The sequence below is a fragment of the Chlorocebus sabaeus genome, chromosome 20 (genome assembly GCF_047675955.1).
Source record: "Chlorocebus sabaeus isolate Y175 chromosome 20, mChlSab1.0.hap1, whole genome shotgun sequence".
NCBI lineage: Eukaryota > Metazoa > Chordata > Mammalia > Primates > Cercopithecidae > Chlorocebus > Chlorocebus sabaeus.
The window spans coordinates 125,527,744-125,552,546 of NC_132923.1; the positions used below are offsets into that span (position 1 = coordinate 125,527,744).

The following is a 24,803-nucleotide window of genomic DNA, read 5'->3' on the forward strand; positions in this document are numbered from 1 at the left end:
ACTATAGGCATGCACCACCATGCCCAGCTAACTTTTTAAAAATTTTGTAGAGATGGGGTCTTACTATGTTACTTAGGCTGGTCTCAAACTTCTGGGCTCAAGCAATCCTCTCACCTTGGCCTCACAAATTGCTGTGATTACCGGCGTGAGCCACCATGCCCAGTCCCTGCTGCCTTTTCTAAAGGCCCATCGAATCTGGTCAAACCCTACCCAAACCCATTACCAAAGACCAGGTGCCCCTCCGCACAGACTGAATGTCCAATGTCACTGCCTTGGTCTCCCTGAGATTTACAAATCAGAGTTCACAATCACACAGTAAGTATGAGGAAACCAAAAACCAGAAGCCAGACCACTGGTGAAAATTTTCTTTCTTTTTTAATTAAGAAGTCTAAAGAAGCTCCCCCGCCCCCTCGCCGCCGCCGCCGCCGCCTCCGCCGCCAGCGCTGCCGCTGCTGCTGCACTCACGGCGGTTGCCCGCGCCTCAGAGTTACCAATTTATTCTTGAGACTCCTCTACTCTCGTCATCTGACGTCATGGTTGAACTTCAGGATATTCAGCTCACAGAGATCAAACCACTTCTAAATGATAAGAATGGTACACGAAACTTCCAGGACTTTGACTGTCAGGAACATGACATAGAAACAACTCATGGTGTGGTCCACATCACTATAAGAGGCTTACCCAAAGGAAACAGACCAGTTATACTAACGTATCATGACATTGGCCTCAACCATAAATCCTGTTTCAATGCATTATTTAACTTTGAGGATATGCACGAGATCACCCAGCACTTTGCTGTCTGTCATGTGGATGCTCCAGGCCAGCAGGAAGGTGCACCCTCTTTCCCAAAAAGGTATCAGTACCCCACAATGGATGAGCTGGCCGAAATGCTGCCTCCTGTTCTTACCCACCTAAGCCTGAAAAGCATCATTGGAATTGGAGTTGGAGCTGGAGCTTACATCCTCAGCAGATTTGCACTCAACCATCCAGAGCTTGTGGAAGGCCTTGTGCTCATTAATGTTGACCCTTGCGCAAAAGGCTGGATTGACTGGGCAGCTTCCAAACTCTCTGGCCTGACAACCAATGTTGTGGACATTATTTTGGCTCATCACTTTGGGCCGGAAGAGTTACGGGCCAACCTGGACCTGATCCAAACCTACAGAATGCATATTGCCCAAGACATCAACCAAGACAACCTGCAGCTCTTCTTGAATTCCTACAATGGACGCAGAGACCTGGGGATTGAAAGACCCAGACTGGGCCAAAATGATTACAAATCAAAAACACTAAAGTTTTCTACTTTACTGGTGGTAGGGGACAATTCGCCTGCAGTTGAGGCTGTGGTCGAATGCAATGCGCCTGAACCCTGTAAATACAACTTTGCTAAAGATGGCAGACTGCGGGGGACTGCCCCAGGTAGTTCAGCCTGGGAAGCTCACCGAGGCCTTCAAGTACTTTTTGCAGGGAATGGGCTACATACCATCTGCCATCATGACTCGGCTCGCCCGATCACGAACCCACTCAACCTCGAGTAGCCTCGGCTCTAGAGAAAGTCCCTTCAGCCGGTCTGTCACCAGCAATCAGTCAGATGGAGCTCAAGAATCCTGTGAGTCCCCTGATGTCCTGGACAGACACTAGACCATGGAGGTGTCCTGCCAAGCAGATGCTCCTCCCCTGGACCATTGCAAGTCCATCTTTCTTCAAATGACCACTCCATAATAAAACATTTCATCCATGTAAAAAAAAAAAAAGAAGTCTAAAGAAAACCTTCATTGACTCAGGGGACATAATACAAATTATGGTGACCTGCATATAAAACCTGGCACCAAATTTGGCCTTTGGGAACATTTATGTATAAAAATATGCATTAAAATCCGCACCAGGGCACAGTGCAGAACTGACAGCCCCGACAGGAGTGACCACAAAGGCATATGTGGTAGGTGGACACAAGGAGTCCTTGGTCCTCCCAGCCTCAGGGTGAGCCCTGAATGAGAATGGCCTACTCCAAAGAGAGGTCAGAAGGCAGAACCCCTGTGAGCACCAAAATGCCACAAGCCTGGTGTGAAACAAAAACGGTGCTGGGAAGGACAGGGGAGAAGGTCGTCTTTCTTCCCCTTGTCTCTGGGCTCTGCCCACTATTAGAAGATTCTGGCTCTCTGCTAGACAAACCATCTTTGATTTACCTTTAGAGGAACTTTTGCAATTTTCAAACATGTTTTTTTTCCCAAGTAAACCAATCAATTTGAACTCAAGGTTCCATATCATAATTAGCTTGATCTGAAAGATTAAGAACTAGTTCTTACATCATTTTCTGTAGAATGGCTAAAATCACAACAGAAAACAATGATGACCGCTTCCAATCTATTTTAGTCCTGGATCAAATGCAACTGAGCAATTCTGGCCCAGAAATTACACTTCACAGACAATGCAATGAAACGCAGTCAGGATAAATGCTGGAATTGCCCCATTCTGAGTGTGACCTCACTGAAGCCCTCAACTATCCACAAAGCCCCGGGGAGAGGCAGGGTCAATACTGCACATCTGTCTTCAAGAATGAAGACACAGCCCCTTCACTGGCGGGGCTGATCACTCTGGCTGAACAGAGCTCAAGACTGTTTGTCCACTGGCTATTCATTCACTGGGTCCCTGCTCTGCCCATCCTGTGGCTCTGTGGAAAGTGGCAGCTGTCCCTGACTCGCTGCTAAGCTGTTGCTCAAACAGTCTGGCTCCACAGATGGGAAACACACAAATGGGAACACCATAGAGGTGGAGAGGTGGAGGGTGGGCATGGGGAGCATCAGAAGATGCAATTGGGAGGAAAAGCCCTGTGGGCTTTGAGTATCCCACAAGAATGGCAGTGCCTCTACCGTTTCAGGGCTCCTGAGAGTTACTGAAAGGGCTGGGAGTCCTTGCCATCACTCTAGTAGATTCAACAAAGGGAAAACAGCCACCCTACTGATTTCTATCCAAAGGCAGTGATTTTCTCAGTTGCCTCCAGGGTGGTTTTTTTTTCCCCTCCCAGTCCTTGGCATGTCTTGCTGCAGGGTAATCTGACACTTTTCCTCAACTGTGGCAATAAGTGAAAGGAGAGAGGAACAAAAGCATCTGAATCACAATTTAGGCAAAAAGCTGACAGTCACACAGGCTGTTAATGAGGGACTCTCTCTCTCTCAGGCAGCATAACTCAGGACACAGGTGCTGAGAGTAAGAGACAGGTAGCCCCTGTGTTAGTGAGGCCTGGCACCAATCATAGCACATCTTACAAGATTAAGAAAGCAGGACGACACTCTGCCCAGTTAGGGTCTTTTTGGGAGAGGAGGCGAAACTGGGCGCTCCTTTACAAAGTCTGGGGACATTTTCTACGGAACAAGGAGGAACTAAGTCCACTTCACTGCAAAGTGACCTGAGAACACCCTCTAGTGGAAATTATTAATAAAACAAGGATCGTGCACCCAATTCACCTTCTGATACAAGAATGGTTTTTAAATTCCCCATAAAATGAAGAAAAAAAAAAAAGAGAGAGAGAAAAACAACATATTAACTTTAAGAACACAAAAACAATTTTTAAAAGGCAGGAGTTCCCACCCATGCTTAGTACCCTGACTGCCAAATCACGTTCCTTCCTCAGACACTCTGACTTTAATATATTCTAAGAAAAGGAGACATGTCGTGGTGGGAGTTACTTGTCCCCTTAAAGTTTGGGAAGACTGCCTGCTGGTGCCAGAATGATGCCAAAGACGTAGAAAAGTCCCAGCAGGAGGTTGAGCTTGGCAGTCCTCTGGGGCAGTTTGTTGAAGGCCTGGCTTCGGAACTGTCTCTCAAGGGAGAAGGCCATGGGAATGGTGAGCAGGGGGAGCGCCAGGCTGATGGTGCAGTGTGTGGCCAGGATGCTGAAGACCAGGTAGGGCAGGAAGAGCAGCGTGTTGTAGAGAATATAGGAGAACGTGGGGCCGATGAGGATGGCCAGGGTGACGATGCCAGCCTCCCGGTCGGACTCCATGTCCCTGGTGTTGTTGGAATGGAGAATGGCCTCGGTGCTAAGGGCAAGGGGGATGGCATAGACCAGTGGGAAGATGGCCAGGGACCCCACCTGGATGGCGTAGGCGAACATCACAGCCAGCGGGCCAAAAGTGATGAGGATGATGAGGTCTCCCAGAGCCACGTATTTGAATCCAATTCCTGCGGCCAGAAAATCCAGAGAGTTGGTGTGAGACCAAGGCTTGAAATTTAGGGACTGTTCACCAGTGAAGAGGCAGGCCACTTCTGGCTGAAAATGGTAAATCCTTAGACTGTACAGGTAGGCACTCATTTCGTCCCTTAACCCCACAGAGGAAATTCTGATTTCTTCTCCAATGACACAGGTGCAGAGAGAATGCCCAGTGAGGCCTCAAGTCCCTCTTCTCAGGTTCATACCCAAGTTTCCCTTCCTACTGTCCCACAACAGAGCTCTGCAACATAGCACACTGGGCACCCACTACACTCTTAGTTCAATGGGAGAGCCCAGGAAGGATCCAAAAGTCTTAGAATCCAGTTCTTTGCTGTCTTTCACCCTTCACCAACCCCTGCAAGACACCGTGAGATCAATCCCTCACAGAACAGCCACCCCAGCCTTCTACTTTTCCACCTCCTTCCCCTACAATCTCAAGGCATCTTCTGGTTTTAAAAACCCCCAGTGAATCTCAGTGAAATTTCAGGGTCCCTAAACGGGCACCCCTGCAACAAGTAAAACAGTGAGGACAGGAGAGTCATAATGCTGCTTCCCTCCTCTGTCTCCCATGAGGTTGAAACTAAACCACCCCTACCTCCTGCTTCTGTCCTGCTTATCTACTTCAAAGACTGTCTAACCCACTTCCTTCAAAACTACCCATTCTCTCCATCCCCAGGGCCACACTCCATCACCCTTACCCCATTCCCAAATCTACCTCATGGTCATCTTATGCCTGGGATACTGCAACATCCTCCAAATTGGTCTACCACCTTCCAATCTCATAACCCCTCCCCCTCTCCATCCCTAATCTAATCTCTAAAAAGGAGTTGGAGTGAACCTTTAAAAATAGGAATCTGGCCGGGCGCAGTGGCTCACACCTGTAATCCCAGCATTTTGTGAGGCTAAGGCGGGCGGATCACCTGAGGTCAGGACTTCGAGATCAGCCTGGCCAACATGGTAAAACCCCATCTCTACTAAAAATACAAAAATTAGCCAGGCATGGTGGCACACACCTGTAATCCCAGCTACTCGGGAGGCTGAGGCAGGGGAAATGCTTGAGCCTGGGAGGCAGAGGTTGCAGTAAACCAAGATCATGTTATTGCACTCCAGCCTGGCAGACAGAGCGAGACTCTGTCTCAAAAAAATAAGTAAATAAACAAACAGATAAAAAAGGAATCTGACCACTCCCTCCCCCAACATACACTTAAACCCTTATCAACCACTCATCCTGGGGATAAAAGTTCCAGATCTTTAACCCGGCTCACCTGTGGCCCCGCCCCACCTCTCCTGCGTCACCTTGAGCTCTCCTCCCCTCTTCACACAGACTTCTTCCAATCCATCAAAGCCTTCAGACACCCCTCCTTGGTCTGGCTAACTCCACTTGCCCTTTAAGACTTTAAAGACCATTCCCCAGGACCACCTCCCCTCACCCCTAAGCCACATTTGATCCCCTTGCAATATGCTCCCATGGTAATGTGCCTGCCATATTCAAAAACTTCATCATGCTTCTAATTAATCTCCACCTTTCTCACTCAACTGTAAGTTCCATGAGGGCAGGACATGTGTCTGGCTTGGTCACAGCTCACTCCCCAATACTTGGCACAAGGGCTGAACTGAACACAGAGCTACAGTAACAAGCACCTGGAATTCGGGACCAAGGTGAGGAAAAAACCTCCCACTCAGACTGAAACAGGTAAAGCAGCATGGAATGGGTGAAGCTGAGGTAGGTGACCCACACACCGATTGCTACAGAAGCTTATAAAACTCCAGTTCCAAGCAAGTTACGAGATGTGGACTCAGGATCAGAAAATAAACCTCTGGTTAGGCATTTTAACCAGTCTAAAATGACAGATGTTCCCACTACCCACAGGAATCAAAATAAAATAAAATGACAGATAACAATGGTCTTCGAGGCTCAAAAGCCATGGGAGCTAAGGAACAAGATCCAGCCCAAGTTCCCCTTCACATCAGCGGCTGGGGTTCCTTGGTGCTAAATACACACCCTTAGTTCTTTAGAACAAAGTGTCTCCAGGGAAGGGCATTAAGGCATGGTCACTGGCACTCTCCAACACTTGGCAAGTTAATTCTGCACCCTCAAGACAATTTTTTTTTTCCTTCTATTTGGATGATTTTTATACCAAGCCATGTTTTCACAAATAATTTGGTCGTATGAGGACATGCCCTCCAGGAGGAAGTTCCCTCAAGCACAGAACGAGCTCCAGTTCAGAATTAGTAAATTGATGTCTCTTGCAATATCTCACACATTTAGGGGACTACACCCACCCAAAGACGACGCTGGGCAGGAATACTCCTAGCACAGACCTAGCCAGTTCCTCTATAGCTGCCCACTCTTGTTGTGCTTGTTTCCTCAGCTCCCCAAGAGACTCCACGGGTCTGGCTATGAAAGAAAATGCAACAGCACTGCAGCCTTGACCTTTGGCTGGATTCTCCAAGAACACCTCCTCAGATCACTTGGCAAAAACCAAGGTAAGCGGTCAGGCATGGCAGCTCACGCCTGTAATCCCAGCACTTTGGAAGGCCAAGGCAGGTGGACCACCGGAGATCGGGAATTCAAGACCAGCCTGACCAACATGGAGAAACCCTGTCTCCACTAAAAATACAAAAAATTAGCCGGGTGTGGTGACGCATGCCTGTAATCCCAGTTACTCGGGGGGCTGAGGCAGAAGAATCGCTTGAACCCTGGAGGCAGAGTTTGCGGTGAACTGAGATCGCGCCATTGCACTCCAGCCTGGGCAACAAGAGCAAAACTCCATCTCAAGAAAAAAAAAGGCCGGGCATAGTGGCTCACGCTTGTAATTCCAGCACTTTGGGAGGCCACGGCAGGCAGATCACCTCAGATCACCTGAGGTCGGGAGGTCGAGACCAGCCTGACCAACATGGAGAAACCCCATCTCTACTCAAAATCCAAAAAAAGTTAGCTGGGCATGGTGGCGCACGCCTGTAATCCCAGCTACACGGGAGGCTGAGGCAGTAGAATCGCTTGAACCCAGGAGGCAAAGGCTGTGGTGAGCAGAGATCACACCATTGCACTCCAGCCTGGTCAACAAGAGCTAAATTCTGTCTTTAAAAAAAAAAAGGATGATGTAAGCAAGGTTGAGCAGAGGTCTCTGTCCCCACCCCAAAACCAAGAGCAACCCACTCTGGGGAGGAAAAAGATCTGGTTATCTGACACAAGAAAACAGTAGAGCCCTTGGGGAGAAAGCCGTTTCCTAGCATTTGATACATGGCCCAAGGCTCATGTGCTCTACCTGATTCAAAGACGTGGCCCATCTGGGAATTTCCTTTTAGGCATTCCTCCTCTCCCAACCCCACTTTCTGAATGAGCTTACATAGTGAAATACTGGGCCAGTTCTCCACATGGCAGCCAGAATGAATCTGTTAAGACATAAATCAAAAAGTTGGCAAGATGCAGAGCAACTGGAACTCTTGCTGGTGGGAGTGTAAAGAAGTACAACCACTTCAGAAAACAGTTTGGCAGTTTCTCATAAAATTAAACATCATCTGCCCTGTGACCCAGCAATTCCACTCCTGGGCATTTACCCAAGAAAAATGAAAACAAATATCCACAAAAAGACTTGAACATGAATGTTCAGTCATAATAGCCAAAATATGGAAGCAATCCAAATGTCCCTGAACAGGAGAATGGAATAAGAAGTTGTGGTATGTTACAATGGAACGCTACTCAGCAAGAAAAGGGATTACTGATACACACAACAACGCAATGAATCTCAAAAACATCACGCTGAGCAAAAGAAGCCAGACGAGAGCTCAGACTGAAATAAATACACATGCATACATAGATAGTTCATACTGAATGGCTCCATTTGTATGACCAGGGAAACCTAATCTATGTGAGAGAAATCAGAACAGTGATTCTTTCCCTGCCTCTGGATGGGGGCAGGGAGTGTGGGATTGACAGGCAAGAAGCACTAGGAAGCTTCCGGGGGTCATGGAAGTGTTCTGGATGATGATGGGAGTGTGGGTTATGCAACTGTATACGTTTGTCAAAATTCATCAAGCTGCAACACTAAAAATCTGTGTATTTCACTGTGTGTCAATTATACGTCAATAAAAGTCAATGTTTAAAAATATCCTAAACCAGATTATGTCACTACTCTGCTCAATATATTTCAATGCCTCCCCATTTGTTCATTGGATGAATATTTACTAAGTAATATTACATGCCACGCACTGCTCTGGGTGCTAAGGGTTCAGCTAAGACCAGAGACAGAAATCCCTGACTGCAGGGAGGGAGCTCGCAGTCTAAGGGGGAAGATAATTAACGAATTAAGTACTTTATATGGCACATTAGAAGGTAACATGTGCTATGAAGAAAACTAACCACAGAGAAGAGCAGCAGGGGAGTATCAGGTAGGGGCACAGAGCAGGTGTGTGATTTCAAGCAAGGTAGAAAGCAAGGCCTCACTGAGAGCTGACATTTGGGCAAATAGGTGAAGGAAGTGAGAAAGTGAACCCCACTGTTAGAAGCAGGAAAAGCATTTCAAACAGAGGAAGCTGCAACTACAAAGGACCTGAGGGAGGGGCAGGAGGGGTCAGGCATGTTCCTGGACTAGAAAGGAGGGCAGTGTGGCTGGCCCAGGATAAGCAGGAAGAAAGGAGGAGGGTGGGTCAGAGAACTGGGGGGAGGGCAAAGGGTGGGCAAAGAATGTAGGACCCTGGGGGGTCACTGTAAAGACCCTGGCCTTTACACTGAGCGAGATGGGAACCACTGAAGAGTTCTGAGCAGGACTGACAGGGCTGCCCTGTATTTTAACAGAATTACTCTGGTGGCTGAGTGGGAACAGCCTGAACAGGACCAGAACAGAGGTAAAGAGACCAGCTGGGAGCCTGCCGCAAAAATCCAGGGACAGATGATCACAGTGGTGGCTGGAGACAGTAAGAAGTGGTCACATCCTATAATCATTTTGAAAGGAGAGTCAACAGAATTTGCTGATGAATTGGATGTGAGACGTAGAGTCAAGGATGATGCCCATGGCTTTTGGCTTGAAGAACTAGGATGAAGCTGCCATTGAGCAAAATGGGGAAAAAGCTGTTGGTGAAGCAGGTTTCCTTGGCGAGAAGATCAGGAATTTGGTCTCAGACATGTTAAGCTTGAGATGTCTGTGAGACAGTTCCAGGAGAAGTTGCTGAGTAAGAAGTTGGATATGAGTCTGGAGTTTAAGAGTCACTAGCTTAACAGATGGCATCTGAAGCCATGAGCTAAAATCACCAAGGGGGTACACGGAGATAGAGAAAAGAGGTCCAAGGACTGAGCCCTGGAGGCTGAGGAGTAGGACTTGTTAAGATCGCCATGACAGAGACCCTGCCTAACTCGCCAACTGTGTCTCATACCCCCTCTGGCTCACACAGACCTTTCAGTAGATCCTAGCCAATGTCACACTCTCTCCTACCCACCACATTTGCAATTGGTGGTCCTTCAGCCTTGGAGGACTCAGCATCGCAATCAGACTCCAATTCCACCCCATGGCCAGCTCCTTGTCCTTCCGTCTTCAAGCCCTAGTTTAAATGTCAGTTTCACAAAGACAGCCTCTTCCCTTCACCACCACCTTGTACTTTTTATTACAGCACCTCATTGAGTTCTTCACTGAACTCTTTACAATTGGTTGCCAGGCCACCACAGCCTTTTGGTTTTCCTCTTACTCCTCTGGATGCTTGCTCACATACCCTTTACCTGTGCCTTTTCTTCTCCCACCTCTAATGTGGGAGTGTCCCAGGGCTCAGACCAGGACTGACTTTTCTACCAACACTCCCTCCCTTGATGACTTCACCCAGTCCTACAACTTCATCTATAGACTAATGACTCCCAAATATGTAATCTCTAGCCCAGGCTTCCCTGAACTTGAACTACCCATTTGACATATTTGTTAGGAGATTTAAGACATTAAGATGTCCAAAGTTGGCCAGGTACAGTGGCTCACGCCTGTAATCCCAGCACTTTGGGAGGCCAAGGCAGGTGGATCACCTGAGGTCAGGAGTTCAAGACCAGTCTGGCCAACATGGTGAAACCCTGTCTCTACTAAAAATACAAAATTAGCCAGGTATGGTGGCGCACGCCTGTAATCCCAGCTACTTGGGAGGCTGAGAATCACTTGAACCCGGGAGGCAGAGATTGCAGTGAGCCAAGATCACGCCACTGTACTCCAGCCTGGGAGACAGAGTGAGACTCTGTCTCAAAACAAACAAAAAACAAAACAAAAAACCACGAAGTCAATCTCTTGCTTTTCCCCCAAAACTTGTTCTACCCCAAGCCTTGCCCTTCTCACATAATGACATCACTCCAGATGGTATCTTCCGGTTCTCAGGTCAAAACCTTTGAGTTATGCTTATGCAGCTGTTGAAAGACAATGGTATGATTAACAGGGGCCTTGAAGATGATGAAGATATGACATTTATAAGGTGGACAGGCATGATTATTGGGCCACCAAGGACAAATTATGAAAAGAGAATATAGGCCTGGCATGGCAGTTCACGCCTACAACCCCAGAACTTTGGGAGGCCAAGGAGGGCAGATCACGAGGTCAAGAGTTCAAGACTAGTCTGGCCAACATAGTAAAACCCCATTTCTACTAAAAATACAAAAAATTAGCCGGGCATGGTGATATGCACCTGTAATCCCAGCTACTTGGAAAGCTGAGGCAGGAGAATCACATGAACCCAGGAAGTGGAGGCTGCAGTGAGCCAAGATCACGCCATTGCGCTCATGGGCCACAGTGCGAGCCTCTGTCTCAAAAAAAAAAAAAGAATATACAGTCTGAAAGTAGAAAGTGGACCTAAATACCCAGAAGCTCCCCAATCAGTTAGATTTGTAACAAGAATTAATATGAATGGAATAAATAATTCCAGTGGGATGGTGGATGACTGCAGCATACCAGTATTAGCAAAATGACAAAATTCATATAGCATTAAAGTTGTACTTCAAGAGCTAAGATGTCTAATGATGTCCAAAGAAAATATGAAGCTTCCACAGCCACTGGAAGGACAAACATACAACAATTAATTTTAGTGGATCTCAAACTTGTCTTACATCAACAACCTTCTACTTGTGTTAATGTCTTGATTAAATATCACAATGCAAAATACCCACATGTTAAACAAAAGAATTCCAGCTGGTAAACATGACCTGGATATTTGTAAGAATATATTTAATATATGTATACCCATTATGTTTTCAGGTAACAGTAGGAAAAATGCAACTCAATTTTTTTCTCTTGTTAAGGTACTGTCATTTAAACATAAACTTGGAGTACTTGAAATAGAATTCAGGTTTACAAGATGAAAGCGTGGTAAGAAGTGTCAGATGGCAGTGGAAGCATGTGTGTTTCTAAAGACTAAAAATCTCAATAAAGAAAGCAGGGCTGGGCACAGTGGCTCATGTCTATAATCCCAGCACTCTGGGAGGCTCGGGCGAGCAGATCACTTGAGGCCAGGAGTTCAAGACCAGACTGGCCAACATGGTGAAAGTCCGTCCATACAAAAAATACAAAAATTAACCAGGCGTGGTAGCACGCACCTGTAGTCCCAGCTACTCAGGAGACTGAGGCAGGAGAATTGCTTGATCCTGGGAGGCAGAAGTTGCAGTAAGCTGAGATCGTACCACTGCACTGTAGCCTGTGTGACAGAGTAAGACCCCCATTTCAAACAAAAAACGAAAGAAAAAAGAAAACAGAGCCTGGGCAAGGTGGCTCACACCTGTAATGCCAGCACTTTGGGAGGCCAAGGTGGGACGGATCACCTGAGGTTGGGAGTTCAAGACCAGCCTAACCAACATGGAAAAATCCTGTCTCTACTAAAAATACAAAATTAGTAGGGTGTGGTGGCCCATGCCTGTAATTCCAGCTACTTGGGAGGCTGAGGCAGGAGAATTGCTTGAACCCGGGAGGTGGAGGTGGTGGTGAGCCAAGATTGTGCCATTGCACTGCAGCCTGGGCAACAAGAGCAAAAATCCGTCTCGAGAAAAAAGAAAACTGAAATGGCATGCTTTATCCATCTTACTTAGTGAAAGAGAGCTGCAATTGAAATTGTTTAAAAAGTAGCAGGTATTTGCCAGGCATGGTGGCTCACGCCTGTAATCCTAGCACTTTGGGAGGCCAAGGACGGTGGATCACTTGAGGTGAGGAGTTAGAGACCAGCCTGGCCAACACGGCGAAACCATGTCTCTACTAAAACCACAAAAATTAGCCGGGTGAGTACCTGTAATCCCAGCTACTCAGGAGGCTGAAGCAGGGGAATCACTTGAACCTGGGAGGCGGAGGTTATGGTGAGCCAAGATTGCACCACCATACCCCAGCCTGGGCAACAGATCAAGACTCTGTCTCAATAAATAAAATTAAAAAAAAAAAAAAAAAGTAGCAGGTACAATGAACACTGTCACAAATGTGTTTTTTGTTTTTTTGTTTTGTTTTGTTTTGTTTTTTGAGATGGAGTCTCGCTCTGTTGCCCAGGTTGGAGTGCAGTGATAAGACCTCGGCTCACCACAACCTCCCAGGTTCAAGTGATTCTCCTGCCTCAGCCTCCCAAGTAGCTGGGACTACAGGCATGTAGCACCACGCCCAGCTAATTTTTGTATTTTTAGTAGAGGTGGGGTTTCACCATGTTGGCCAGGCTGGTCTCGAACTCCTGAGCTCAGGTGATCCGCCTGCCTCGGCCTCCCCAAGGGCTGGGATTATAGGCAAAAGCTACCACACCCAGCACAAATGTGTTAATGTGTGAAGTGGTGTGGGTGCTGACTACTTAGTATGAAAAATATGTTCAGGATTGTTTTGATACCTGTATTATAATAAAAAATGTTGGGGGGAAGTTGAATTTCTGTTAAAAGCTGTTCATGTGTGTTATATGTATCAGACATGGTAAATATTTGCTTACAGTCTTTTTTTTTTTTTTTTTTTTTTTTTTTTTTTTTTTTTTTTTTTTTTTTGAGACGGAGTCTCGCTCTGTCACCCAGGCTGGAGTGCAGTGGCGCGATCTCGGCTCACTGCAAGCTCCGCCTCCCGGGTTCATGCCATTCTCCTGCCTCAGCCTCCCGAGTAGCTGGGACTACAGGCGCCCGCCACTGCGCCCGGCTAATTTTTTCTATTTTTAGTAGAGACGGGGTTTTACCATGATCTCGATCTCCTGACCTTGTGATCCGCCCGCCTCGGCCTCCCAAAGTGCTGGGATTACAGGCGTGAGCCACCGCGCCCGGCCTACAGTCTTTTTTTTTAAACAAACTACGCACTTAAGGTCAAGTGACATCAACAAAAAAGGGATAGGTATATGGATATATAATTTTGAAAATAAAGTTGGTCTTTTTTTTTTTTTTTGAGATGGAGTCTTGCTCTGTTGCCCAGGCTGGAATGCAGTGGCGTGATCTCAGCTCACTGCAACCTCTGCCTACCAGGCTCAAGCAATCCTCCGTGTATTGTTAGTAGAGATGAGGTTTCACCATGTTGGCCAGGCTGGTCTGGAACTCCTGATCTCAAGTGATCCACCTGCCTTGGCCTCCCAAAGTGCTGAGATTGCAGGTGTGAGGCACAGCGCCCAGCCCAAAGTTAGTCCTAAAATGTAAATAAAATGTGGAATGTGTCATTAAAAAAAAAAACCTTTGAGACACGCTTAATTCCTCTGTTTCTCTTTACCTCACAACCAATCCATCAGCAAACCCTGCCGACCTTCAAAGCATATTTAGAATCTGGCTACTTACCTCTTCCACTACCACCCGCTAGATCCAAACCACCAAACATCGCTTGCCTGGATTACTCAAGAGCCTCCTACTTGGTCTTCCTGCCTCTACACTTGCCCCACTCCCCTTGATCCATTCTCAATACCTTATCCAGAGCAATTCTTTGAAAACATTATATCACGTCACTCCCTTGCTCAAAGTCCTGCAGTGGCTCCTCCATTCCAGAGCCAAGACCAGTGGCCTACAAGGTCTATACAATCCGTGTGCCTCCTTACCCTCCCCAAACGTACTTCTCTTACTTTACCTCCTTTTACTCTCTCCTTCATTCACACACTGGACTCCTTGCTGCTCCATAAGCTCTTTGGACATGTTCCTGCCTTAAGGCCTATGGCACTTGCTGTTCCTTTTCCTGAAACGCTCCTCTCTCAGATATCTGCTTGGCCAACTCCCTCATCTCTTACCGCCTTCAATCTAACTCAACTCAAATACTACCTTTCTGAGGCACAGTCTCACTCTGTCGCCCAGGCTGGAGTGCAGTGGTGTGATCAGGGCTCACTGCAGCCTTGACCTCCTGGGCCCAAGCGGTACTCCCGCCTCAGCCTCCAAAATAGCTGGGACCATAGGCAAACACCACCATGCCCAGCTAATATTTTTTATTTTATATTTTATAGAGACAGTGGTCTACGTTGCCCAAGGTGGTCTTCAACTCCTGGCCTCAAGTGATCCTCTTACTTCAGCCTCCCCAAGGGCTGGGATACAGGCATGAGCTGCTGGGATACAGCCAAATGTTACCTTTTTGATGAAGACTACCCTGATCCAACTACTTAAAATAGTAATAGCTCTACTTTTTTTAAACTTTCCTGGTTTTAGTACCAGAAGTTGCACATCCCACTTAGTCCTGTTGCCTTAGTCCTGAGCAAACCAGGATGTTGGTCACCCTAACTATAATTTTCTAGTTTTACTTTCTGTCTCTTCTCACGACAATATATAAGTTTCACGAGGGCAGGGATCTGTGACTGCTGTCATCACACAGAACAGTGCCTGGTACATAATAGGTGCTCAATATATAGGGCTTACCCACCTGCCCATCACTACCTTAATCAGCCTCTTGCAAGAAGTCACCTAGCAAAGTAGCTAGAAGTAATTACGGGTATCATTTTGAACTCTTCAAATTTAATTCTACTAATATTTGAAACTGTGGCATTATAAAGTATGAGTGAGGCCAGGCGCAGTGGCTCACGCCGGTAATCCCAGCACTTTGGGAGGCCGAGGTGGGCGGATCACAAGGTCAGGAGATCGAGACCATCTTGGCTAACATGGTGAAACTCCATCTCTACTAAAAATACAAAAAATTAGCTGGGCGTGATGGTGGGTGCCTGTAGTCCCAGCTACTCGGGAGGCTGAGGCAGGAGAATGGCATGAACCTGGGAGGCGGAGCTTGCAGTGAGCTGAGACCGCACCACTGCACTCCAGCCTGGGCAACAGAGCGAGACTCCGTCTCCAAAAAAAAAAAAAAAGAAAGTATGAGTGATTAAAAAAAAAAAGAGTCACAAAAAATGTCCATATAGGCTGGGCATGGTGGCTCACACCTGTAATCCCAGCACTTTTGGAGGGCAAGGCAGGCAGGTCACAAAGTCAGGAGTTCGAGACCAGCCCGGTCAACACGGTGAAACCCTGTCCCTACTAAAAATACAAAAATTAGCCAGGCGTGGTGGCACATGCCTGTATTTTCCCAGCTACTTGGGGGCTGAGGCAGGAGAATCGCTTGAACCCAGGAGACAGACGTTGCAGTGAGCAGAGATGGTGCCACTGCACTCTTGCCTGAGCAACAGAGCGAGACTCTGTCTCAAAAAAATTTTTTTAAAAATGTCCTGACTGGGCGCGGTGGCTCACGCCTGTAATCCTAGCACTTTGGGAGGCTGAGGTGGGTGGATCACGAGGGTCAGGAGATCGAGACCATCTTGGCCAACATGGTGAAACCCCGTCTCTACTAAAAATACAAAAATTAGCCGGGTGTGGTGGCGTGCACCTGTAGCCCCAGCTACTCGGGAGGCTGAGGCAGGAGAATCGCTTGAACACGGGAGGCAGAGGCTGCAGTGGGCTGAGATCGTGCCACTGCTCTCCAGCCTGGGCAACAGAGCGAGACTCCATCTCAAAAAATAAATAAATAAATAAAAATAAAAATAAATGTCCATATAAAATTTTGAGTTATGCCCTACGTCCGTAAGTCAAACCAGGATCTTCTCAAATCACTGTTTCAAAAAATTCTCATGACCCACAATTATAGACTTAAAGTGGCCTAATTTAGAAAGGCACCTTTGACATCCCTATAACTCCTCTACAAAGCAGCGGTTTCCAGTGGACGCCACTAAGACCTGCAGCGAACAGGACAGGCCAAGGCTTACCTCCTGTGTAGAGAAAGGAGCCAGACAGGCCTCCAAAGTAGATGAGAGCCAAGTGTTCCAGTTTCAGAGGGGATAGGCAGTAGAGGCAAGCGGCACAGACGCAGCCCAACGTGTAGAGGAAGACTCCGAACCGGACGACATCCTGGGGCTCCAAGATTCGGTCCACAAGTGTCCTGTCATCACTCTTTTTGTGGTCAATGCCCTTGGAAAAGTCATAGTAAGTGTTGACCAAATTACCGGCCCCGTGCACAGCCAGGACAGCCACGGCACAACCCACCAAGAGCCTGGGATCCAGGACACCGTGGGATCTGTAGGCAAGGGCACTGCCCAGGGCCACCGGTGTGAGTGAGGCACTGAAGCTCCAGGGCCTCAGGGCCAACACGTAGGAGGCGCACTTCTGCCTCCAGGAGCGCTGGGGGAACCTATCTTGCTCGGGACAGTCGTTCCCCAGCGGTTCCCTGTCCGCAGCCTTGACAGTCTCTCCCGACAGGATGTTAATCTTCTCCCCCAGGACCAGAGAGGCCGCCATGGAAGCTCCACGTGGCTGTAGTAAACTCTAAAAGTGAGCCACGCACAGTGACCGCCCGGGAAGGAGGAACGACGGGGCGGGGCAGCCGGGCCTGACCTTCCTTCGGTTCCGCCCCAGGACAGGGCTGGTGTGGCGGCAAGGTCCGGGGGCAGCAGCAAGCGGGTCTTACACCCCAAGAGGTCCAGCGGCGCCGCCCCTACTACCTGTCACCTGGGTGAAGTCTGTCTCCGACCCCCAGCCCAGCGTTAGAGCCCACGGCCGAGCCCCGGCCACCCTTTTCAGGCCGCCAGGCCCGCCATCTTGTGCGCCGGCCTCTGGAGGCGCGCCCGGAAACAGGTGCCAGCGGCGCGTGCCGGACAGAAGGGTGGGCAGGAGGCTGGGAGGGAGCGGGGCCGAGCCAGAGGCGGGGAGAAGGGCGGTGAGGGGTGGGGATTGTGGGGAGCCTGATCAGAGCCGGGGCGGGCGGGGCCGAGTCAGAGGTGGGGAGGGGTCAGAGACGGGGCGGGGTCAGAGGCGGGGAAGGGAGGGGTCAGAGGCGGGGAAGGGAGGGGTCAGAGGCGGGGAGAAGGGCAGTGAGGGGTGGGGCGGGGATGAGGGGCGGGGCCAGACCGGTGGTGGGGCAGGAGGGGGCGGGGATGGGTCGGGGGCGGGGACAGGGCAGGGGCTGGGGCCGGGCGGTGACTCGGGGTCCAGCCCTTTTCCTGCCTGCACTGCGCCCCACAGCTACTTCCAGACTAACTGGAATCAGCCTGTCTTAGCATCCTAAGAACTCGAAGGCGTGTTGCTTTAGGACTTACCGGGTGCACTTTCATTCACGAAGTAGGATTCATTAATTTATTCATGCTGCAAGCATTTATTGAGCGCCTGCTGTGTGCAGACATTCTGACGTCTGCCATATCTGCACTGTGGAAATACTCTATGAAAGTTCTTATCAGCTTTCCATTCAGTGACATCCTTCGGCAGCTTGAAATCTGCCCATGGTGGGAGAGTTTACACCACGCAAGTCAGCAAATGCTTCATAACTGCTAAGTCGTCTAGACTTAAGAAAGTGGCGGAGAAAACACTAACATTACTGGTTAAACTTGAAAGTGTTGGAGGGTGCGGTGGCTCACGCCTGTAATCGCAGCACTTTGGGAGGCCGAGGTGGGCGGATCACTTGATGTCAGGAGTTCAAGACCAGCCTGGCCAACATGGCAAAACCCCGTCTCTACTAAAAATACAAAAATTAGCCTCGTGTGGTGGCGGGTACCTGTAATCCCAGCCACTCGGGAGGCTGAGGCAGGAGAATTGCTTGAACCCGGGAGATGGAGGTTGCAGTGAGCCAAGATCACGCCACTGGACTCCAGCCTGGGTGACAGAGTGAGACTCCATCTCAAAAAAAAAAAAAAAAAAATTAGCCGGGTGTGGTGGTACATTCCTGTAATCACAGCTACTCAGGAAGCTAAGGCAGGAGAATCGCTTGAACCCTGGAGGCAGAGGCTGCATTGAGCCAAGATCACCCCACTATACTCCAGCCTGGGCAATAGAGAGAGACTCCATCTCAAAAAAGAAAAAGAGCCGGGCGCGGTGGCTCAAGCCTGTAATCCCAGCACTTTGGGAGGCCGAGACGGGCGGATCACGAGGTCAGGAGATCGAGACCATCCTGGCTAACACGGTGAAACCCCGTCTCTACTAAAAAATACAAAAAACTAGCCGGGCGTGGTGGCGGCGCCTGTAGTCCCAGCTACTCGGGAGGCTGAGGCAGGAGAATGGCCTAAACCCCAGAGGCGGAGCTTGCAGTGAGCTGAGATCCGGCCACTGCACTCCAGCCTGGGCGACAGAGCCAGACTCCGTCCCAAAAAAAAAAAAAAAGAAAAAGAAAAAAAAGTGTAAGTGAATGCATCAAAACTTTGAGGAAATATTTGTCCAATATTGGCAAATTATAATCCAGTTGAACAAGTAAGTCGCTCGTAGCCTTGACAAACTAGTGAAGTTCTGACGTATCTCTTTTGATTGTTTCACTTTCCTCTTACTCCTAACATAAAATATCAACCAACATTCATGTCTGAACTATGCTCATTGATCAATTGGGACCATAGGGAAGCTACCCAACATCAAATAAAACATACTGTGAGAACTGGCTATATGGAGTTCACAATAGAGTCCTGTATATTTTAGTATTTGTAAACTGTATGCTACACATCATTTACATCAGTGAAAGTTATAATACACATGCAACATATATGCACACAGGACTGACTACCTAATTTGTGGTACCCATTGCAAACTAAAGAGGTGGAGCTGGGTGTGGTAATGTGTGCCTGCAGTTCCAGCTACTCAGGAGGCTGAGGTGGGAGGATCGCTTGAGCTCAGGTTAGAGACCAGCCTGGGCAACATAGTGAGATCTCCACTCTAAAAAAAAAAAAGACCAGAAGTGGTGGCTCACGCCTGTAATCTCAACACTTTGGGAGGGCAAGGCAGGTGGATCGCTTGAGCCCAGGAGCTCAAGACCAGTCTGGACAACACGGTGAAAATCAAAGAATTAGCCAGGTGTGGGCCAGGCGCAGTGGCTCACGCCTGTAATCCCAGCACTTTGGGAGGCCGAGGCGGGCAGATCATGAGGTCAGGAGATAAGACCATTCTGGCTAACATGGTGAAACCCCATCGCTACTAAAAATACAAAAAAAAATTAGCTGGATGTGGTGGTGGGTGCCTGTAGTCCCAGCTACTTGGGAGGCTGAGGCAAGAGAATGGCATGAACCCGGGAGGCGGAGCTTGCAGTGAGTCGAGATCATGCCACTGCACTCCAGCCTGGGCGACAGAGCGAGATTCTGTCTCAAAAAAAAAAAAAAAAAAAATTAGCCAGGTGTGGCAGTGTGCACCTGTGGTCCCAGCTACTTGGGAGGCTGAGGCGGAAGAATCACCTGAGCCTGGGAAGTTGAGGCTGCAGTGAGTCATGATTGTGCCACTGCACTCCAGCCTGGGCAATAGAGTGAGATCCTATCTCAAAAAAATAAATAAAATAAAATAAGTAAATAAGTGGGACCAGGCCAGGCGCGGTGGCTCACGCCTGTAATTCCAGCACTTTGGGAGGCCAAGGCGGGCAGATGACCCGAGGTCGGGAGTTCAAGACCAGCCTGACCAACATGGAGAAACCCCGTCTCTACTAAAAGTACAAAATTAGCTGGGTGTGGTGGCACATGCCTGTAATCCCAGCTACTCAGGAGACTGAGGCAGGAGAATCGCTTGAACCCAAGAGGTGGAGGTTGCGGGAGCCGAGATGGTGCCATTGCACCCCAGCCTGGACAATAAGAGCAAAACTCCATCTCAAAAAGTAATTAATTAATTTAAAAAATTAAAAAAAAAAAATCACCAGGTGGGGTGGCTCACACCTGTAATCCCAGCGCTTCAGGAGGCTGAGGCAGGTGGATCACCTGAGGTCAGGAGTTCGAGACCAACCTGGCCAACACGGAGAAACCCCCATCTCTACTAAAAATACAAAATTAGCTGGGCATGGTGGCACAAGCCTGTAATCCCAGCTACTTGGGAGGCTGAGGCAGAAGAATCACTTGAACCCGGGAGGCGGAGGTTGCGGTGAGCCGAGATTGCGCCATTGCACTCCAGCCTGAGCAACAAGAGTGAAATTCTGTCTCAAAAAAATAAATAAATAAATAAGTGAGGCCTCTTGTTCAAAATCATTAACAATTGCAAAACAGAGCATGACGTAGCTGTGAAGCTAGCTCTGTATATATCTGCTCTCTCTTACCCCAATCTGGTTGTTAAACATTACAACTTTACCACTCAGCACAAAGCTTTCTATGCTGGCCAAACCCATGAGTCATACAATGTCAAATCAGACAATATATGAGCAGATATATTAAAATCCTGACTCTATCAATTACCAATTACATGTCCCAGTATCTCTGTTCTTTGGCTTACTTATATATAAGGTGGGAACAATATAACCTGCCTCATAGAAATGCTCAGGCATAATAGTAAACAGCATTTATTGACTGTTCACATAAGCCATATATACTTTGTTTGCTTTTGAGACGGTGTCTTGCTCTGTCGCCCAGGCTGGAGTGCAGTGGCGCGATCTCGGCTCACTGCAACCTCCACCTCCCAGGTTCAAGTGATTCTCCTGCCTCAGCCTCCTGAGTAGCTGGGACTACAGGTGCCTGCCACCGCGCCCAGCTAGTTTTTATATTTTTAGTAGAGATAGGGTTTTACCAAGCTGGTCTCAAACTCCTGACCTCAGGTGATCCACCCACCTTGGCCTCCCAAAGTGCTGGGATTATAGGCGTGAGCCACCATGCCCAGCCAAGTACCTCTTTTAGGTACTTTACCTGTGGTGTTAGCGTTTAACCCCCACAATAATGCCTACCAACGAAGGGACTATAATCCTTCAAGTTTTATACATAAGGAAATAGGTACTAAGCATTGCAGCCAAATTTCAGATTCAGTTAGACTCCAAGCTGCTTTTAACAAGTACTCAATAATGTCCACCAAAATCCCTGATACGCTGTAAGTGCTCAATAAATATTAGCTATTATTTTAGTGTAATAAATAAGAAAGTTCTTTGTAGTGGGAGTTGAACAATGAGAACACATGGACACAGGGAGGGGAACATCACACACTGGGACCTGTTGGGGGCTGGGGGGCTGCAGGAGGGATAGCATTAGGAGAAATAACTAATGTAAATGACAAGTTGATGGGTGCAGCAAACCAACATGGCACATGTATACCTATGTAACAAATCTGCACGTTGTGCACATGTACCCTAGAACTTAAAGTATTATAATAAAATAAAAAGACTTGCAAAAATACAATAAAAAAAGAAAGTTCTTTGTAAACAGAAACCTACAAATGCACTAATTTCTGTTGCTCTAAAATCATCTTTGATTATTAATTAGAAAACAGGGCTTTATCATATCTCAGGGTGGCAAAAATCTCCTATATGGCTGATGGAAGTAAAAATTGGTACCTCCCTTATAGAGATCAACTTGACAAGCTTCATCAAAACTGTCTGACCCTGTAATTCCATTTCTGGGAATTTATCTTGATATAGCTGTCAGGGAAGAAAATGATATATGTACAAAGGCATTCATTGCAGCATTTGTAATAGCACAAATTTGGACATAACACAAATGTCCGTTCACAGAGGACTGGAAAATGAACTATGGCACAACCATGTGATGGAACACTATGCAGCTGTAGCAACAACAAAAGGACAAGAAACTCTCTGTGTACCAAGATGGAAATGAAACCGTCCCAACAAACTTTATAAAATTAATCAGGGGCCGGGTGCAGTGGTTCACGCCTGTAATCCCAGCACTTTGGGAGGCCAAGGCAGGCAGATCACTTGAGGTCAGGAGTTCAAGACCAGCCTGGCCAACATGGTGAAACCCCGACTCTACTAAAAATAAAAAAATTAGGTCGGACATGGTGGCTCACACCTGTAATCCTAGCACTTTGGGAGGCCGAGGCAGGCAGATTACCTGAGATCAGGAGTTCAAGACCAGCCTGGCCAACATGGTGAATCCCTGTCTTTACTAAAAATACAAAAAATTAGCTGAGCGCAGTGGCACGTGCCTGTAATCCCAGTTACTCTGCAGAGGCGCACACCTGTAATCTCAGCTACTCTGGAGGCTGAGGCAGGAGAATCGCTTGAACCCAGGAGGCGGAGGTTGCAGTGAGCCAAGATCATGCCACTGCACTCTAGCCTGGGCTACAGAGAGAGACTTGGTCTCAAAAAAAAAAAAAAAAGTACAAAAATTAGCTGGTGTGGTGGTGCACACCTGTAATCCCAGCCACTTGGAAGGGTGAGGCAGGAGAATCGCTTGAACCCAGGAGGTGGAGGTTGTGGTGAACTGAGATCACACCACTGCACTCCAGCCTGGGCGACAGAGTGAGACTCCGTCTCAAAATAAAATAAAATAAATCGGGGAAGAAGGGAGGGAGAGAAATGAAAATAAAGCTTGCAGCACGTTCAGCATTCATTGTGAGGTCACGTTGAACTCTGAGATACTTCCTCATAGTTGTTTGCTGCCTACTGTCCCAGAATCACGCAGACCCTGTCATCAGACAACTTAAGCTTGCAAAACATTGTTTTCCACCTGAGGTATTCTTCCAGGTCCTGCATATCAGTGAAACTACTGGTGACAGCCATTGTGAAAGACCCCACAGGGAGCTAACTCACCAAATAATGCAGTTTCCACATCCTAATGATTTCATCCCCCTTACCCCAACCGATAAACGATACCAAATTTACAGCCTCTCTCCCTCTACAATCCCCTTAAAAACCCCAGCTCATGCCGGGCTCAGTGGCTCATCCCTGTAATCCCAGCACTTTGGGAGGCCAAGGCAGGTGGATCAAGAAGTCAGGAGTTTGAGACCAGCCTGACCAACACGGTGAAAACCTGTCTCTACTAAAAATACAAAAATTAGCCAGGTGTGGTGGCACGCACCTGTAATCCCAGCTACTCGAAAGGCTGAGGCACAAGAATTGCTTGAACCTGGGAGGCAGTGGTTGCAGTGAGCTGAGATCCTGCCACTGCACTCCAGCCTGGGGAACAGAGGGAGACTCCATCACAAGGAAAAAAAAAAAAAAAAAAGCCAGCTCAGAATTCCTTGGGGAGATGAATTTGGAGGTCTCCTCCTGTTATAGTAGGTAACTAGTCAGACCTGAGCAGAGCAGGAGAGGCCCCCACCCCCTAACCCCAGGAATATCAAGCAACCATTGGGTGATGGTCAGGCAGTTAAGCTATTGCGCTAAAATAATAATTGATTGCAGCTGGTGCCAGGGAAAGGCAGTCTCCCAAAAGACAGAAACACCTGAAACTGGTGATCAGCAGCTTCCCATAAGATCTCAGGAGCTGGGCGAGTAGGCTCAAGCATGGGCACTAAGAGGCAAAATGGCAGATGATCTTCCTCTAGGAACACTGGACTGGTAAGGGAAGCACACCGTGAGTGAGCATGCGCACAACTCCAGTAAACACACTGCACATGCGCCCCCACCCAAGTGCTGACAGGCCACCCTGCATGTGGACAGCCCACCCCAAGGGAAGAATCAGGGGAGAAGGGAAGCAAGACCCTGCAGTATGCCAACCCGAAGTCACGGTCAAACAGCGCACTTCATCTCTCAGGTCAACTGCTTGGTCCTCTTCCAAGTGTCCTTTCATTCCTGCTCTAACACTCTTTAATAAACTTTCTCTCCTGTTCTGAAACTTGCCTCAGTCTCTCACTCTGCCCTATGCCCCTCAATTGAATTCTTTCTTCAGAGGAGGCAAGAACTGAGCTTGCTGCAGACCATGGAGATTCAGCACTGGTAACACTCCCATCTCCTCACTTGGCTGCCCTGTGATCATTAAACTCTCTCTCTGCTGCAGACTCTGCTGTCTCATTGTATTGGTCTGTTGCTGTGCAGCAGGCATATAAACCTGTTGGAACTATAAGAGAAAGATCTACAAGATACACTAAAATTTTAAAAATGCAAAATAGTGCATATAGTATAACAAAAGGGGAAAATAGGAATATATGTATGGGCTGGGCGTGGTGGCTCGTGCCTGTAATCCTAGCATTTTGGGAGGCTGAGGCGAGCGGATCAACTGAGTTCAGGAGTTTGAGACCAGCTTGGCTAATGTGGTGAAGCCTCATCTCTACTAAAAATTAAAAAATTATCTAGGCATGACAGTGCAGGCATGTAATCCCAGCTACTGGGGAAGCTGAGGCAGGAGAATCACTTTAACCTGGGAGGCAGAGGTTGCAGTGACCCAAGATCATGCCACTGCACTCCAGCCTGGGCCACAGAACGAAATTCTGTCTCAAAAAAAAAAGGGGGGGGGGGGGATATACATACGCATATATTTGCTTGTTTTTGCAGACAGAAAATCTAGGGATGCATAAGAAACTGAGAAAATACGTAGTTAAGGGGCAAGGGTGGAGCAAGACTTTTCATGATAAATATAACTTGTTTATTTTGAG

The 24,803-nt window shown here is 47.9% G+C and overlaps 1 protein-coding gene and 2 pseudogenes across 1 annotated transcript; 2 read left to right on the forward strand and 1 right to left on the reverse strand.

The window, feature by feature from the left end:
* Positions 1 to 356: 356 nt before the first annotated feature.
* UBIAD1 (UbiA prenyltransferase domain containing 1) lies at positions 357 to 17,314 on the reverse strand. Its single transcript, XM_007980571.3, has 2 exons — positions 16,313 to 17,314; positions 357 to 4,179 (listed from the first exon to the last, which is right to left on the reverse strand). Exons 1-2 carry the CDS (start codon positions 16,839 to 16,841, stop codon positions 3,692 to 3,694), a joined length of 1,017 nt encoding a protein of 338 aa, XP_007978762.1. The 5' UTR covers positions 16,842 to 17,314; the 3' UTR covers positions 357 to 3,691.
* On the forward strand, positions 534 to 1,719 carry LOC103225611 (protein NDRG3 pseudogene; annotated as a pseudogene).
* Positions 10,950 to 11,342, forward strand: LOC103225609 (ubiquitin-conjugating enzyme E2 variant 2 pseudogene; annotated as a pseudogene).
* Positions 17,315 to 24,803: the final 7,489 nt, after the last annotated feature.